Consider the following 12,825-nt stretch of genomic DNA (forward strand, 5'->3'; position numbering starts at 1 on the left):
GCGCCTCAAGCGAACAAATGTACAACTAGATGAAACTTTATAGCTCCCTTAATTCGCCGACAGATAGTGCTTAGCTCTGCCTTTTGTCGTTGCAGAGTTTTAAATTCCTAAAGTTGTGGTATTCTTTTTGATTCACCCTGTATTTTTTATGTCGCTGATGGAGGGCATATTGAACATCTTTGATCTGAACTTCAAAGGTTCGTAAATATGTGTGTAAAGGTTCATATCTGTATGTCTTAAGGTTTACTAAATATATGCATTCGAAATACGTTTATTCTTTTTGAAACTCCCTGTATATGCGGTCGCAGCGCAGTAATGAAATATTCAAACATGTGTGAAATCCTATGCGACTTAACTGCTAGGGTCATAAGTCCCTAAGCTTACGCATTACTTAACCCAAATTATCCAAAGGACAAACACACACACACCCATGTCCGAGGGAGGACTCGAACCTCCGCTGGGACCAGCCGCACAATCCATGACTGTAGCGCCTGAGACCGCTTGGCTAATCCCGCGTGGCAGCGCAATAATCGCCTCGATAGGCGACTTCAGCGTGTTGCAAGGCGTGTTACGTGCTAGTTTAGATGACACCTGAACCTGCTCCGGTGGATCCAGGTATAGCGTTTACACAGTACAGCTGAGTCCAGAAGATGGAACAGATTCTCATCTGTCAGACTCGATCCCCAGCCGGCGACGTTTTCACAGTCTGGCCGAAGTACAGCCGCGGCGCGCCGCGCCGCACCCCGCCTCTCTGCCGCACAGTGCTGTCCCGGCCGTCGGCCTGCTGCTGGGGGATGAGCTGGCAACGCCGCCCCGTGACGTCAGCGCCGGCTGCTGCGGCTCTCAGCTGTGTGCGCCGCTCGCCCGGCTCAGTCCTGACAGAGAAGGCAGGCGGGCGGCAGCCATGGGCGGCGCAGTGGCGTCCGCTGGAACACCCGAGAGAGAGGTAAGGCGGCCAGCTGCACTCTGCTGGAGCGCGTTTATCTGGTTTTGTGATTCGCTAAGTACTAATGTCTGTGTGGCTGTTGTACCATTAAGGCTAGTTTACACTATGGCATTGCGCTGCGAGTGCATAATACATGACAGAACACACGGCGACACCGTTGTTCACATCTGTAGCTCGTGTTCTAGTGGCTAGCATTGCTACCTCTGCATTATGGGGTCCTAGGTTCGATTACTGCCCGGGTTGGGAATTTTCTCCGCTCGGGGCCGGGTGTTCGTATCATCCTCATCATTTCATGATCATTTATGAAAATGGCGAGATCGGACTGAGTAAGGATTGGCAATTTGTATGGGCGCCGATAACCGCGCAATTGAGCGACCCACAAACCAAACATGATCAGCAACCTGTGTTCACATAAGTTTCATAGTTTTGTGAGTGCCGTAGTCGAGTCTAAACTGAAAATGGCTCTGAGCACTATGGGACTCAACTTCTGAAGTCATTGGTCCCCGAGAACTTAGAACTTGTTAAACCTAACTAACCTAAGAACATCACACACATCGATGCCCGAGGCAGGATTCGAACCTGCGACCGTAGCGGTCTCGTGGTTCCAGACTGCAGCTCCTAGAACCGCACGGCCACTTCGGCCGGCTAAACTGAAAGTTTTCACAACTTCACGAGTTGTGGCAGAGCCAATTAATGCCTGTTTCCGTGAAATCACTGCATGAGAAAAGAATTAAGAAACGTGTTAGGGTCTGTGAGTGAATAAAAAAGAGGTATCAGCTGTCCATTGTTCAGCGATCTTGCAGAGGGAAACTGTAATGCAAAACCCTTCACGTTATCATAGAATGCTCCCAGAATAGGTTATGTTTCCCCTAAGTAGTCAGTACTGCAGTGACGAAGGAAAAATATGGTAGTGAGTGAAACAATGTCGCCAGAATCGAAATTACAAATGCTTGTAAAATCTGGTGAGTGAACGTGTAATTGGCATTCTCAGTAGAGGAGCCCTGTTGAAACCCAAACTGTAATTTGATAAGGATACTATTGTCACTAAAGTGAGATAATATCTTAGAATACGTCATCTTCTCAAAAATGTTTGAGAATGTCAGCCGTGAAACAGTTTGGTACTGACCGACATCCGTCTCATTAGCTTCCTCCAACAGAGGTTTAACAACTGCACATTTCAGTCGCATGGAAAAATGACCTGGAGTTGGTGATGCATTACACATTTCATATATGACTGCGCTTATTGAATGGGAAAAATTTTTAGTACTCTGTTGGAAAAACCATCAAAATCAGAAGAGTTTTTATTTTCGAGACAATGTGTAATTTTATTAATTTCAGAAGGCGAAGTTTGGATACATTCACATGATTGAATTTTGTGGAAGTTATGTTTCGGACATACTGCTGTGATTTTGGTCTTTAACTGTCTATTCCTACCCGTTTCTATTATATATAAGAAATGATTATTAAATACATTTGCTACCTGTGACTCATCATTTATAGCCCTTCCATTCAGTTAAATAGTTATGTCTTTTATGGCTTGTTATCCTGTCTCTCATTTCACTAAATTCCATATAGTCTTGGGTCTGGTGTCAGGAATACTAATTTCTAACATTATGTACATTCTCTTTGATTTTTTTAATAACCTTACTTAGTAATTTTAAGTATCTTCAGAGTGTGCAACTATTCAGGATTCCTACTTGTTCTTGCAAAAAGATAAATTTCCCTTTCCTTTCAAAAGATACTTTGATCGCTGTAGTGATCCTTTTACATGGCTGTTTAGTATCCCTTCTGATTAGCTTGTGCAGAGGGCCGTTTTCAAATAATATGAATTTATCATGGAATACATTAAATTTTTTTGTTAATATTTGGTTCGCTATAAATTACATCCCGCCTGTAAGCTATTCCTGAAGGAATTTGCCCTCTAGTCAATAATTATTCTAAGTGATTTCCACAGAGGAGTATCCATCCACACTTGTCACGCCTGGCAACACAGATTACACGCTTAAAAATAGAATTAAATCACTTACCACACTTTTCCCTGCACGAATTTTTGTTACTTATGAGCAGCAAGAATTAGGCCTCCATGTTAGCGCTTCAGCTATATGATACAACGTGAAAAGTTATTACCGCTTGCAACAATAATTAAGAACTCACTCAACTGCAGTATTCACTAAATTGTCTTTATCACAATAAAATGTAACTTCATTGTATGCAAACTGCACGTAAACAACCAACTAGTGCGAAAGATTCTATATCAAACAAATTAAGATTTACGCCACTTTTGGGAAATACGAACATAACAGTGAACGGACTTGCTCATATTAAATTGCTGTAAAGAGATATACAACAATTAAGCTGGATTGTCGGATTTAATTGTGCCATAACGTAAACAAATACATAGTTACAACCCGACCATACGATCGTTTTGCCTTTTGTAGACTGTGTTTCATGGTTCTGTGACGTAAAATGTTATGTTGTGTGATTTGCTGATGTAAGTAAACGGATGAGGCGGCTTTACAGCTTTATAAACCTTGCAGCGCTTACCAGGCTCTTGCTGTACTCAAATCTGCGTGACAGGAAAGCGTGACGTCTCGTCACGCAGCGCGTGAATGGTCCACCTGCATGGCGTCCGTTTCCGTGTGGCGTGTTGTGCAGGCAAGTTGCTGCAGTCGTGACTGTGCGTTTGTCGTATATTTCGTTGCAAAACAGCGAATGTTAGTGGACACGACGCTATCGTTTACGAAGTTGTGCCCTCGACGTTAAAATGTCACGATGAAAGTGCAGCATAAATTTCTGTGCCCCCTTTACCGACGATAGAAACATCATGAGCCCAAAACACCCCATTCATTTTCATTGTGAGAAATGTATGAACTGACCTGGATCCTCTTATTAGTTTCCATTACACGACTGAAACCTGTCGGAGTTATAAAATAGATAGAGGCATTTGTTAAATTTGTTTGAGCAGATTTTGCTTAGCCAAATGCTAATCTTACGAGACGTCAGCAGTACTAGTGAATCTGTCATGGATTTTGAAACATGGACAGCCTGTGACATCCCGTTTCCTGACACCAGCATAAGGAAACGTAGAACACTGACTTATCTTGAAGGCATCCTTAACGTGGTGTATCAGTTAAACTACACATTGTCGTAATATGTAAGTGCGAATGCAAAAGTATGAAATATGCCATAGTAGCTTCGCAAGCACACAGACCAGCGTACAGTGAGACCAAGACGTACTTAACCTATCTGTATATTTTTAAGAAAGTAAGGTTATGCAATGTGAAAAGAAGTGTATACAAAATCTGAAGAGCCAATGCTGGGGAAAGAACAGTACCTCAATAAATGTAAATGTAAATGCCGTGTGGCTAGGGCCTACCGTAGGGTAGACGGTTCGCCTGGTGCAAGTCTTTAGAGTTGCCACGTCAGCGACTTGCGTGTCGGCGGGGATGAAATGATGATTAGGACAAGACAACACCCAGTCCCTGAGCGGAGAAAATCTCCGACCCAGCCGGGAATCGAACCCAGGCCATTACGTATGACATTCCGTCACGCTGACCGCTCGGCTACCAGGGGCGGACACTTCAATAAATGATTTTACTGACAAACAAGGGACAGAATACGTTCGTAGCGATAACCAAGTTAATAAAATAGAAAAATTAATGCAAAAGCTACTTCATAAATTATTCATCTACTCAAGTTTCTTATATTTACAGCCTGGAAACGGGTCAACGGAGCGTCCAATGCCACCTGTCGGCTTTCACCCATGACGTAAGGGTGTTGTGGTGTGACGTCATGACGGCGCGGAGTTTACTTTGTGTGTGTTGCGTTTGTAGATGTCATCTTTTTTGCGGTTGGTGTTGTCCTCTGGTGGTGTGTGTGTGTGTGTGTGTGTGTGTGTGTGTGTGGTCCGCGCGTTGTGTGGTGTACTGGGTTCATTTGGGTGTCAGTGCTTTAAGTGTGAATTTTGTCGGTGGTGGCTGTTATAGAAGAACGGAAATTAGTTTCAGTGAGTTAAGAACTAAGTTTCCGTTGTGTTTGTTTTTGCGGTGTTGTTTGATGTTGTTGGTTTGCTGTTTATCGTGTGGTAAGTCGTTTCATTCAATTTGCGACTTCTTTTGTTACATGTGGATATGACTTACAAGTTTCATAGTGCGTGTATGCTGGTTGCAATGGCGGACGACATGTTGTCCGTCATTAAGTTTGTGCAACTTTTGGGCTTGTGGCTGAGATAGTGACATACGGCGTATGCAAGCAGAATATGCGGGTTGGGGGTTTGTTTTGGTTGTGTTCCTTTGTTTGTTTGTGTGTGTGTGTGTCATTGGGGTGGCTGACCTAGTGTATAGCACCGGAACTTTTTTGTGGTAGGTAATCGTTTTTTTTGGGTCTATTGTGCGTGTGTTATGATGTTTGGTGAGGTTTTTATGTGTTCTGTGGTCAGTGTTATTTCCTGCATGTGTTGGTGGTTGACGATTTGGTATCGGCACTTGTGGTTGATTTATGTATCGTAGGAGAAGTACTCAATTTCAATTTTTTTGGTATTGTCAGTTGTATTTGAGTTATAGAGGTCAAGGGAAGTATCAGATTCCAATGTGTCGTAGTTATGTATGTCTTTTGGTATCGTGAGCTGCTGTTACCTATATAGGTCAAGGGAAGTGTCCGATTCCAACTTTTGTTGTTTTAGGTGTTGCTTTTGTGGTATGGACAGTTGCGGTGTGATTATAATCGTTGGAATAATTGGTTTTTATTTTGTGGTTTCAACAATTGCGGTTGAGCTATGTAGGTGAAGGGAAGCGACCGGTTCCTGTCGATATTGTGAGTGTAGCGGAATTTGGGAATTTTGTGGTGTTTTTATGTCGTCATTTTGTGTGGTGTGGGATCGTTGTGTGTGAATGTGTTTATAATTAGTTTTTCCCCACCCAAAAACTCCCAATTTTCCGCGCTCGTCCCGTTAGTTTGATTATAGTTTTGGAGGGAGATGTATTTGTTCGTTTTAAATGTATTTTCGTGTCTGTTGTCGTGATTATGTAATGACATAATAGGCGCCTTATTGGAGACATTGAGAATGGTCGTTTCCGCAATAATGGTGATGTCATGGGTCAAAGCAGACAAGTGGAATCGGACGCTTCTGTATTCCCCTTGAAACAATCTTTAACTAAAAAACACAAGATTAGTTGTGTTTTATTTTGCAGTTGTCACTGTTTGCTGCCTGGAGAATGGAATTTTGTCCTGTTCTTCTTGAAGAGCTTGTTTTACGTCTTGCTTGTCAGACATTTGTCCTTTGCTAATGTTTCCTTCAAGCAGTTTCTAAAAGTGTTCAGTGGTATTGTCTGTGTCCTGAGAATGGATGTGGAGTTTCATTATATTCTTTCAAGATGTATATAAACATGTTTTGATGCATTCTACCTTCTCTAAAATATAGCTTCCAGTGCCCGCAGCAACCACACAGTCAGGGAATCCTCAGCACCTTTCACAGTGGGTACAAGCTTCCTTGACAATATCTGTGTTTTCGTACGCCACCCTATTTGCCTGCCACCCAATCTGTTTGTGCTATATTTACTTCGTCACAAAATATAAGTATTTCTGAAGTTCACCATCTTCAATCCTTGTTCCCAGGCAAAATAAGACATTTCTTCAGACTCTGTTGAAACCCATGTCTTTCGAGCTATCTGGTCATTATATCTCTACTTCTCTGTTGGCACATACTGTTTCGTGCCTCTGCTCTTAACTCCTCAGATAAATTAGGCACGCTGATTTTAAAATTTTGATTTCCCTCGCTTTAAACCCGACACCTTCATCGGTCAGTGAGCTAGGGTGTCCGGTCGCTGGCTGGTTTCTCAATGTTTTGGTATGCAGAAGCGATCTGTTACCAACTCATCCGTCGATGTAGGTCTGCCGTTTACCTTAGCAGTGTTCACGCAGGTGTGAAACGTTCTCTTTGAGTCACGGTCTTGTCGCTTCCCTCGGGGTTGCGACACTTGCCCGGAGCGACACACTGGCTGGCTCTCAACAGCGACAGGCGCACAGGCTGACGCGTCCAGCGGCTCTGCACGGACCTGGCCCGCGCTCACAAGAGCAGCGGCCAACCGCGTGTCGCTTCAGGGGGCCCGTCATCACGTCCCGTGGTGAATTTTAGTTTTAGGTCTGTTGTATTATTGAGAACTGGCAGTAAGATTCAGCGTAATGAGAACTGACAGTGAAATTCAATGTCACTTTTAACATTTTAGAAGATGGAAAGAGTGGAGGGCAGGTAAGTAGGAAACGTATTTCTTAAAACTGTTGCAGTCTTATGATGACTGCTGTTTTAGAACGAAATGTAGATACACAAATTTATATTTCCTGGGTATAAGACGTTATGGATACTAATGCTCCAAACTAGCTGCAATAAGGTATGTTTTTCAATATTTTTCACGACAGATCTGTTTCAGCTTACTGCCGCTATCAAGTGTCCGGCGAAATAACATTAGTAAGAGTAACTGTACATGAACTGTGGCTGACTCGCTTTTTCATTTGCACTGGTACTTAAACGTCTAGTTGGAAGTGACGACCATATTGCATATATATACTAGTCTTTCTGTCATGTCTCATAACGTGTAATAGATCTTGTACTTACGAAACGTTAAAAGAAGTTTGTCAGATACTTTGACAATTCAGTTTTGACAGTTCTTTACTATGTGTTTACAAAGTAAATAACAGCTTACCAGAGATTGTTACTTATCGGTCTACTTATTTTCCTTTAAAGTCTTTCCATGGTCCATGTACATTTTGTTTAACATTTGACTGTCTTTTCGTGTTCTGTTTTGTCAGTTTTCTAGGTAATATTTCTGTTTAAAATCTGTGTTCAGTTAGAATTTCGTGTGGACATTTCCGTGTAAGAATATAAATTTTCAGTTCTTAGAGAATGTTCATAGTATTTAGTGTAATATTTCTAACAGAGTTTCAATTAGCTCCACTTCGTGGTGTTGAGTTTTCAGGTGGAAACTGAAGCGTGATGGATCACTGTTACCGCTTCTAGTGTGTTCTCTAAATCTGGTATTAATTTCGTGCGGTTTAGCCAATATAGAAATTGTTGCAATCGTCAGTTAGTTTTGTATATTCCAGAAGTGGCATGTTCTGAGATTTTGGTTGCACTTGAACGAAATTTCGTTGTAACATTGTTGTTGGTATCCAAAGACAGTTCTATGTTTGTGGATTTAAACAGTGCATTTATCTTTATTTGATATTCGTCCTAAGTAAATTGTGAGTATGCAGATTCTATGTTTTGTTGAGGTTCCTTTGGTAAGATTTGTTATGTATCGTGGTGGGTTTCGGTGTGTTTTTTTTTTAGGTTAGTTTATCTGGTACAAAATCATTTTTGTAGGGTATGTAACAGTGTTTTCAGTTCCTTTTATATACCTGGTTTTTCTAGAAGTAAATTATATTAATCGTGCAGTGGAGAATGGCATGCTGTTCTGTTTTGGGATGCTTAGAGTTAGCATTTATTACATTATCTCTGGTGGTCGGTTTTCTATGTATGTCAAATGTGTGGCAATTGTTGCCTCTGCTAATTTTTAGGTCAAGATAGTTTGCTAAATTGTCCATTTCCAATTCCATAGTAAACTTGGTATTGGGATGGAGGATGTTCAGTAACTTCCGGATAATGTTGTCTGTATTGTTTCCGTCAATGAACATTAGCGTGTCATAAACATATCTATAATACTAGACGATCTTATTAAGTACTGGCCACTGTTAGCGGAAAACGTTTTCTTCTAATGTGTTGAGAAAAATGTTCACAATTGTGCCAGCTACACAATTTCCTATAGCTACTCCAATACTTGAAATTAGATCTTTCCATTTCATTCAGAATAATTTTTTGACAAATTCGTTTTAAGGAGATCTCTGATTTAATAAGTTTCTACAGTCGTTTTCCTCTGCTGTAATAGATTTTACTACATAATTCATATTCTTTCCTGTACTGCTTTCTTTGTATATAGGTTTGCAACGAGAAAAGGGAGAAATTTCGCATTATGTGAAATCTGGATGTCTTTTATTGCTTTTGCAAAAGTACCTGAATTTTTTGTGGTACATTTCTTGTTATATGTATTCAGCTCTGTTAGTAGTTTGTTCAGTTTTTACTGATCAAATATATTGCGCTATTTATCAGATTGACAGTTGAGCGGGTATGAGTTGAATTTATGTATCTTCGGTTAAGCACCTAACGTCAGTGTGCGTGGGTTCATTAAAATACATGATTTCTTTTGGTATTCCGTTAGTATTGCATTACAACTTTTAGTACTTTTCTTTAGTTATGCCGTATATTTGTTGGTTTGTTTGATAGTTCTGTTATGTTGTTAGCTTCGAATGATGTCAAAACCTTGTATTCATTGAGGTCGATTATAACTGTAAAACTTCCTTTATCAGATTTTACTGCAGTTGCATCGTTTACTTGCAATAACACAAAAATTCCTTAAAACACATACTCGTAATAGCCACTACAAAAGTAGCAATTGATATGGCAAGCCTGTCAATTAGAAAGCGAAATGAACTGACAAAAATGGCTCTAAGCACTATGGGAGTTAACAACTTAGGTCATTAGTCCCCTAGACTTAGAACTACGGTACTTAAACCTAACTGACCTAAGGACATCACACACATCCATGCCCGAGGCAGGATTCGATGCTGCGACCGTACCAGAAGCGCGGTTCCGGACTGAAGCGAAAGATTTAACAGTTAATATAGCAAAAATTGTGGAAAAGGAATTAAAGTGAAAATACATAAGCAAAAAAAAAAAAAAAAAAAAAAACACATTACCCTCAACGCCATAAGTCAAAAATTACAAGCAAAAGATGCGCTGCGTAACATCATCTGATCGTCCCACTTTGCGGCGAGCGAGCGCCTAGCCGCATCCTGAACAGGCCTTCTGTAGTCGACGACATGTGTTACTGGAAATTAGCTTCAGCAAGTGTGGAAAGGCTGCAAAACTGCGACCAGTCGCTTTTTTATGATTATTTCGCCCTTATCAGTTACATGCTGGTTTGCTCGTCTTGTAACAGACGGAGGAGGTATGGATTTAATTCCACGTCATTTGCTGAAGTTTGCACTGTAAAGAATTTTTATTCGGTGTCCACCCATGCAGATTTTGATTCAAAAGACCCTCTCAAGGCAAGTGCTGCGATTATTGCGTAGAAAAGGTTTGGTCTTTGAGATAGTCTTGTCAGTGTTCATTAGAGAATATTTTACAAATTTCAAGAGCCATGTAGTCGACTTTGTGTCGTTTCGAGGGAACGCCAGGAGGCGGTAGTCATTATTTACAGTATTTACAAGATAGCAAACAATTAAAGCACCTTCCAACATTTACAATTTTTTTCAATGGTTCTGACGTTTTCTTCGTCATTGCAAATTGTGTACGTAGCCCACCCAAGTCAGAAATGGTTTAAGTTTACACAAGTCTGGAGTTTCTTTGGCCTTTGTAACCGACTCGCCATTCTTCATTGCTGACGCCCTTCTTTCTTCTTTTCCCATCAAAATTTAGGTGGCCGTGGTATTCTGCATCTTCTCGAACATTTTTCACTTATGAGTAAACATTAGGATGAGCTTCAGATCTTGTACTGTCAGAAGATATCAAATAAGACAATTAAGTACAAGTTCCTCAACCACTAAAAAAATGTATTTTAAGGAAAAATTTTCGATATTAATCGATATTGTGAACATCAGATTAGGAAATGAGACACTTAAAGTAGTAGATGAGTTTTGCTATTTGGGGAGCAAAATAACTGGTATTGGTCGAAGTAGAGAGGGTAAAAAATTTAGACTGGTTATGGTCAGAAAAGCGTTTCTGAAGAAGAGAAATTTGTTAACAGCGATTATAGATTCAAGTGTCAGGATATCTTTTCTGAAAGTATTTGTATGGAGTGTAGCCCTGTACAGAAGTGAAACATGGAACATAAACAGTTTAGACAAGAAGAGAATAGACGCTTTCGAAATGTAGTGCCACAGAATAATGCTGAAGGTTAGATGACGAGGTACTGAATATAATTGAAGAGGAATTTGTGGCACAACTTGACTAGAAGAAGGGATCGGTTGGTAGGACAAGTTCTAAGGCATCAAGGGATCACCAGTTTAGTATTGGAGGGCAGTGTGGAGGATAAAAATCGTATAGGGCGACCAAGGCATGAATACACTAAACAGATTCAGAAGGATGTAGGGTGCAGTAGGTACTTGGAAATGAAGAAGCTTGCACAGGACAGGGTAGCATGCAGAGCTGCATGAAACCAGTCTCTGGACCCAAGACCACAACGACAATGGCTATTAATGTTTGATGTTTCACCTCTTTAGATTATCTCCCTAATGCAAGAGGATTCGACAGTTCTGCACGGGGAAGGTTGGTGTAGCAGTAGTATATCTAAATTAGCAAAGCAAATGCAACATTGCAATTAATATTAGCCAATGTGCAGCAACAAGTAAAATAAACCAGTAGCAAAACTGGCTTCATACAATGTAAAATTCAGTAGGACAACGTGTGGCAAATAGCAGCAGCAAATGCAATAAGTTATACCTAAACATGACAAAGCTCAAGCAGAAAAAATATTACAGTAAAGATATGAAATGTCTAATACCTATGTCAGATTTTAACATTAGAGTGATACATTGCAATAACTTACTCTACCAAACAAGTTACCAAATGGTTGAAAGAATTATGTATGCAATTCCTGTGAAGAGAAATGTCTGTTTGTGCTCCCTTTTTCATGAAAGTAGATCATAAATTTTTTATTTAATGCGTCTGTAGACAGAAAATAGTGATATTAGTACATGTATTAAATTTTGTTTTAACCAATGCTGCAGTGCAACTAGAAACTAGATATTAAATAAAATGAGCATATAATGTCATTCACTAGCCATATGGCATTTCAGTAAATATCAGGAAGTACGAGCTCCAAAGTGTAATCATATGTTTTCAAGTTTGGGCGTGTCGTATTTGTGATGCTTTCTACAAAGAAATGTCAATAACGAAGTTAATGGTCTCTTTTTCTCCACCTAATGGCTTTTTCCAGGCGACATCAAGGTCACTTACTTTCCTTACCGGAATATTTACGACAGTAGTTTCCGCTACAGGGACAGTCTCATATCTACAAAAAATTCGAAGATTGAAAAATTACAGTAGAAATGTGTAGAAACGAAATCTCATGAATAGCACTGTTGTAATACTCACATTCACGCAAATACACATATTTCATAACTCTTAAAGTACGATTCTTGGTTTCCAACATCCTTTTCCACAAATCAGAGTCCATAACCACAACTCATTATTCCTTACCTTATTACACATATACGTATTCGTTGACACTTCTTCAGTATTTCATCATAATAAATACGCAGCATGATCAAATTTCTCATATAGCATCAGCTTATTGATCATAAACATACCTTAAAAGCACAATAAACATCGTCGTCGTAATAATATCATCATAGCACATCAATCATATCTCAAAATCGTCGTGGTGTTACCACTACGGGACAAGATCTTCTAGTTCGACTGTCGTCAGATCTCAGTCAGGAAAAACAGAAGAAGCTACTTGCTATTCTTCAAGAGTTCTCTGAATGCTTCAGCCCACAGGTGAGAAGCAAATTACACAAATCGACGGCGAAGAACCGGATTAGCACTGGAGACCATCAACCAATAAGCCAGAGAGCAACGGAACGTGGAATTCGTGACGAGGTAGAGAAAATGATAAAGAATGACATCATTCAGCTTTCGCAGAGCCCATGGTCATCACCAGTGGTCCTCGTCAGGAAGAAGGATGGCAGTTGGCGCTTTTGTGTTCATTACAGGAAGCTTGATAAGATAACTAGAAAGGACGTTTACCCTCTTCCACGAATTGACGATACACTAGATTGTCTGAAGG

The 12,825-nt window shown here is 40.4% G+C and overlaps 1 protein-coding gene across 1 annotated transcript in view; it reads left to right on the forward strand.

Moving 5' to 3' along the window:
* The first annotated feature begins 886 nt into the window (after positions 1-886).
* The window catches only part of LOC124553759 (serine/threonine-protein phosphatase 6 regulatory ankyrin repeat subunit C-like), a 92,645-nt gene continuing 80,706 nt past the window's right edge, over positions 887-12,825 (forward strand). The window contains exon 1 of the mRNA XM_047127695.1: positions 887-946. Within this exon, the coding sequence (XP_046983651.1) occupies positions 905-946 (42 nt within the window). The 5' untranslated portion in view covers positions 887-904. The remainder of the gene's footprint in view (positions 947-12,825) is intronic.

This window comes from Schistocerca americana, chromosome 11, assembly GCF_021461395.2.
Source record: "Schistocerca americana isolate TAMUIC-IGC-003095 chromosome 11, iqSchAmer2.1, whole genome shotgun sequence".
In the NCBI taxonomy this organism is placed as follows: domain Eukaryota; kingdom Metazoa; phylum Arthropoda; class Insecta; order Orthoptera; family Acrididae; genus Schistocerca; species Schistocerca americana.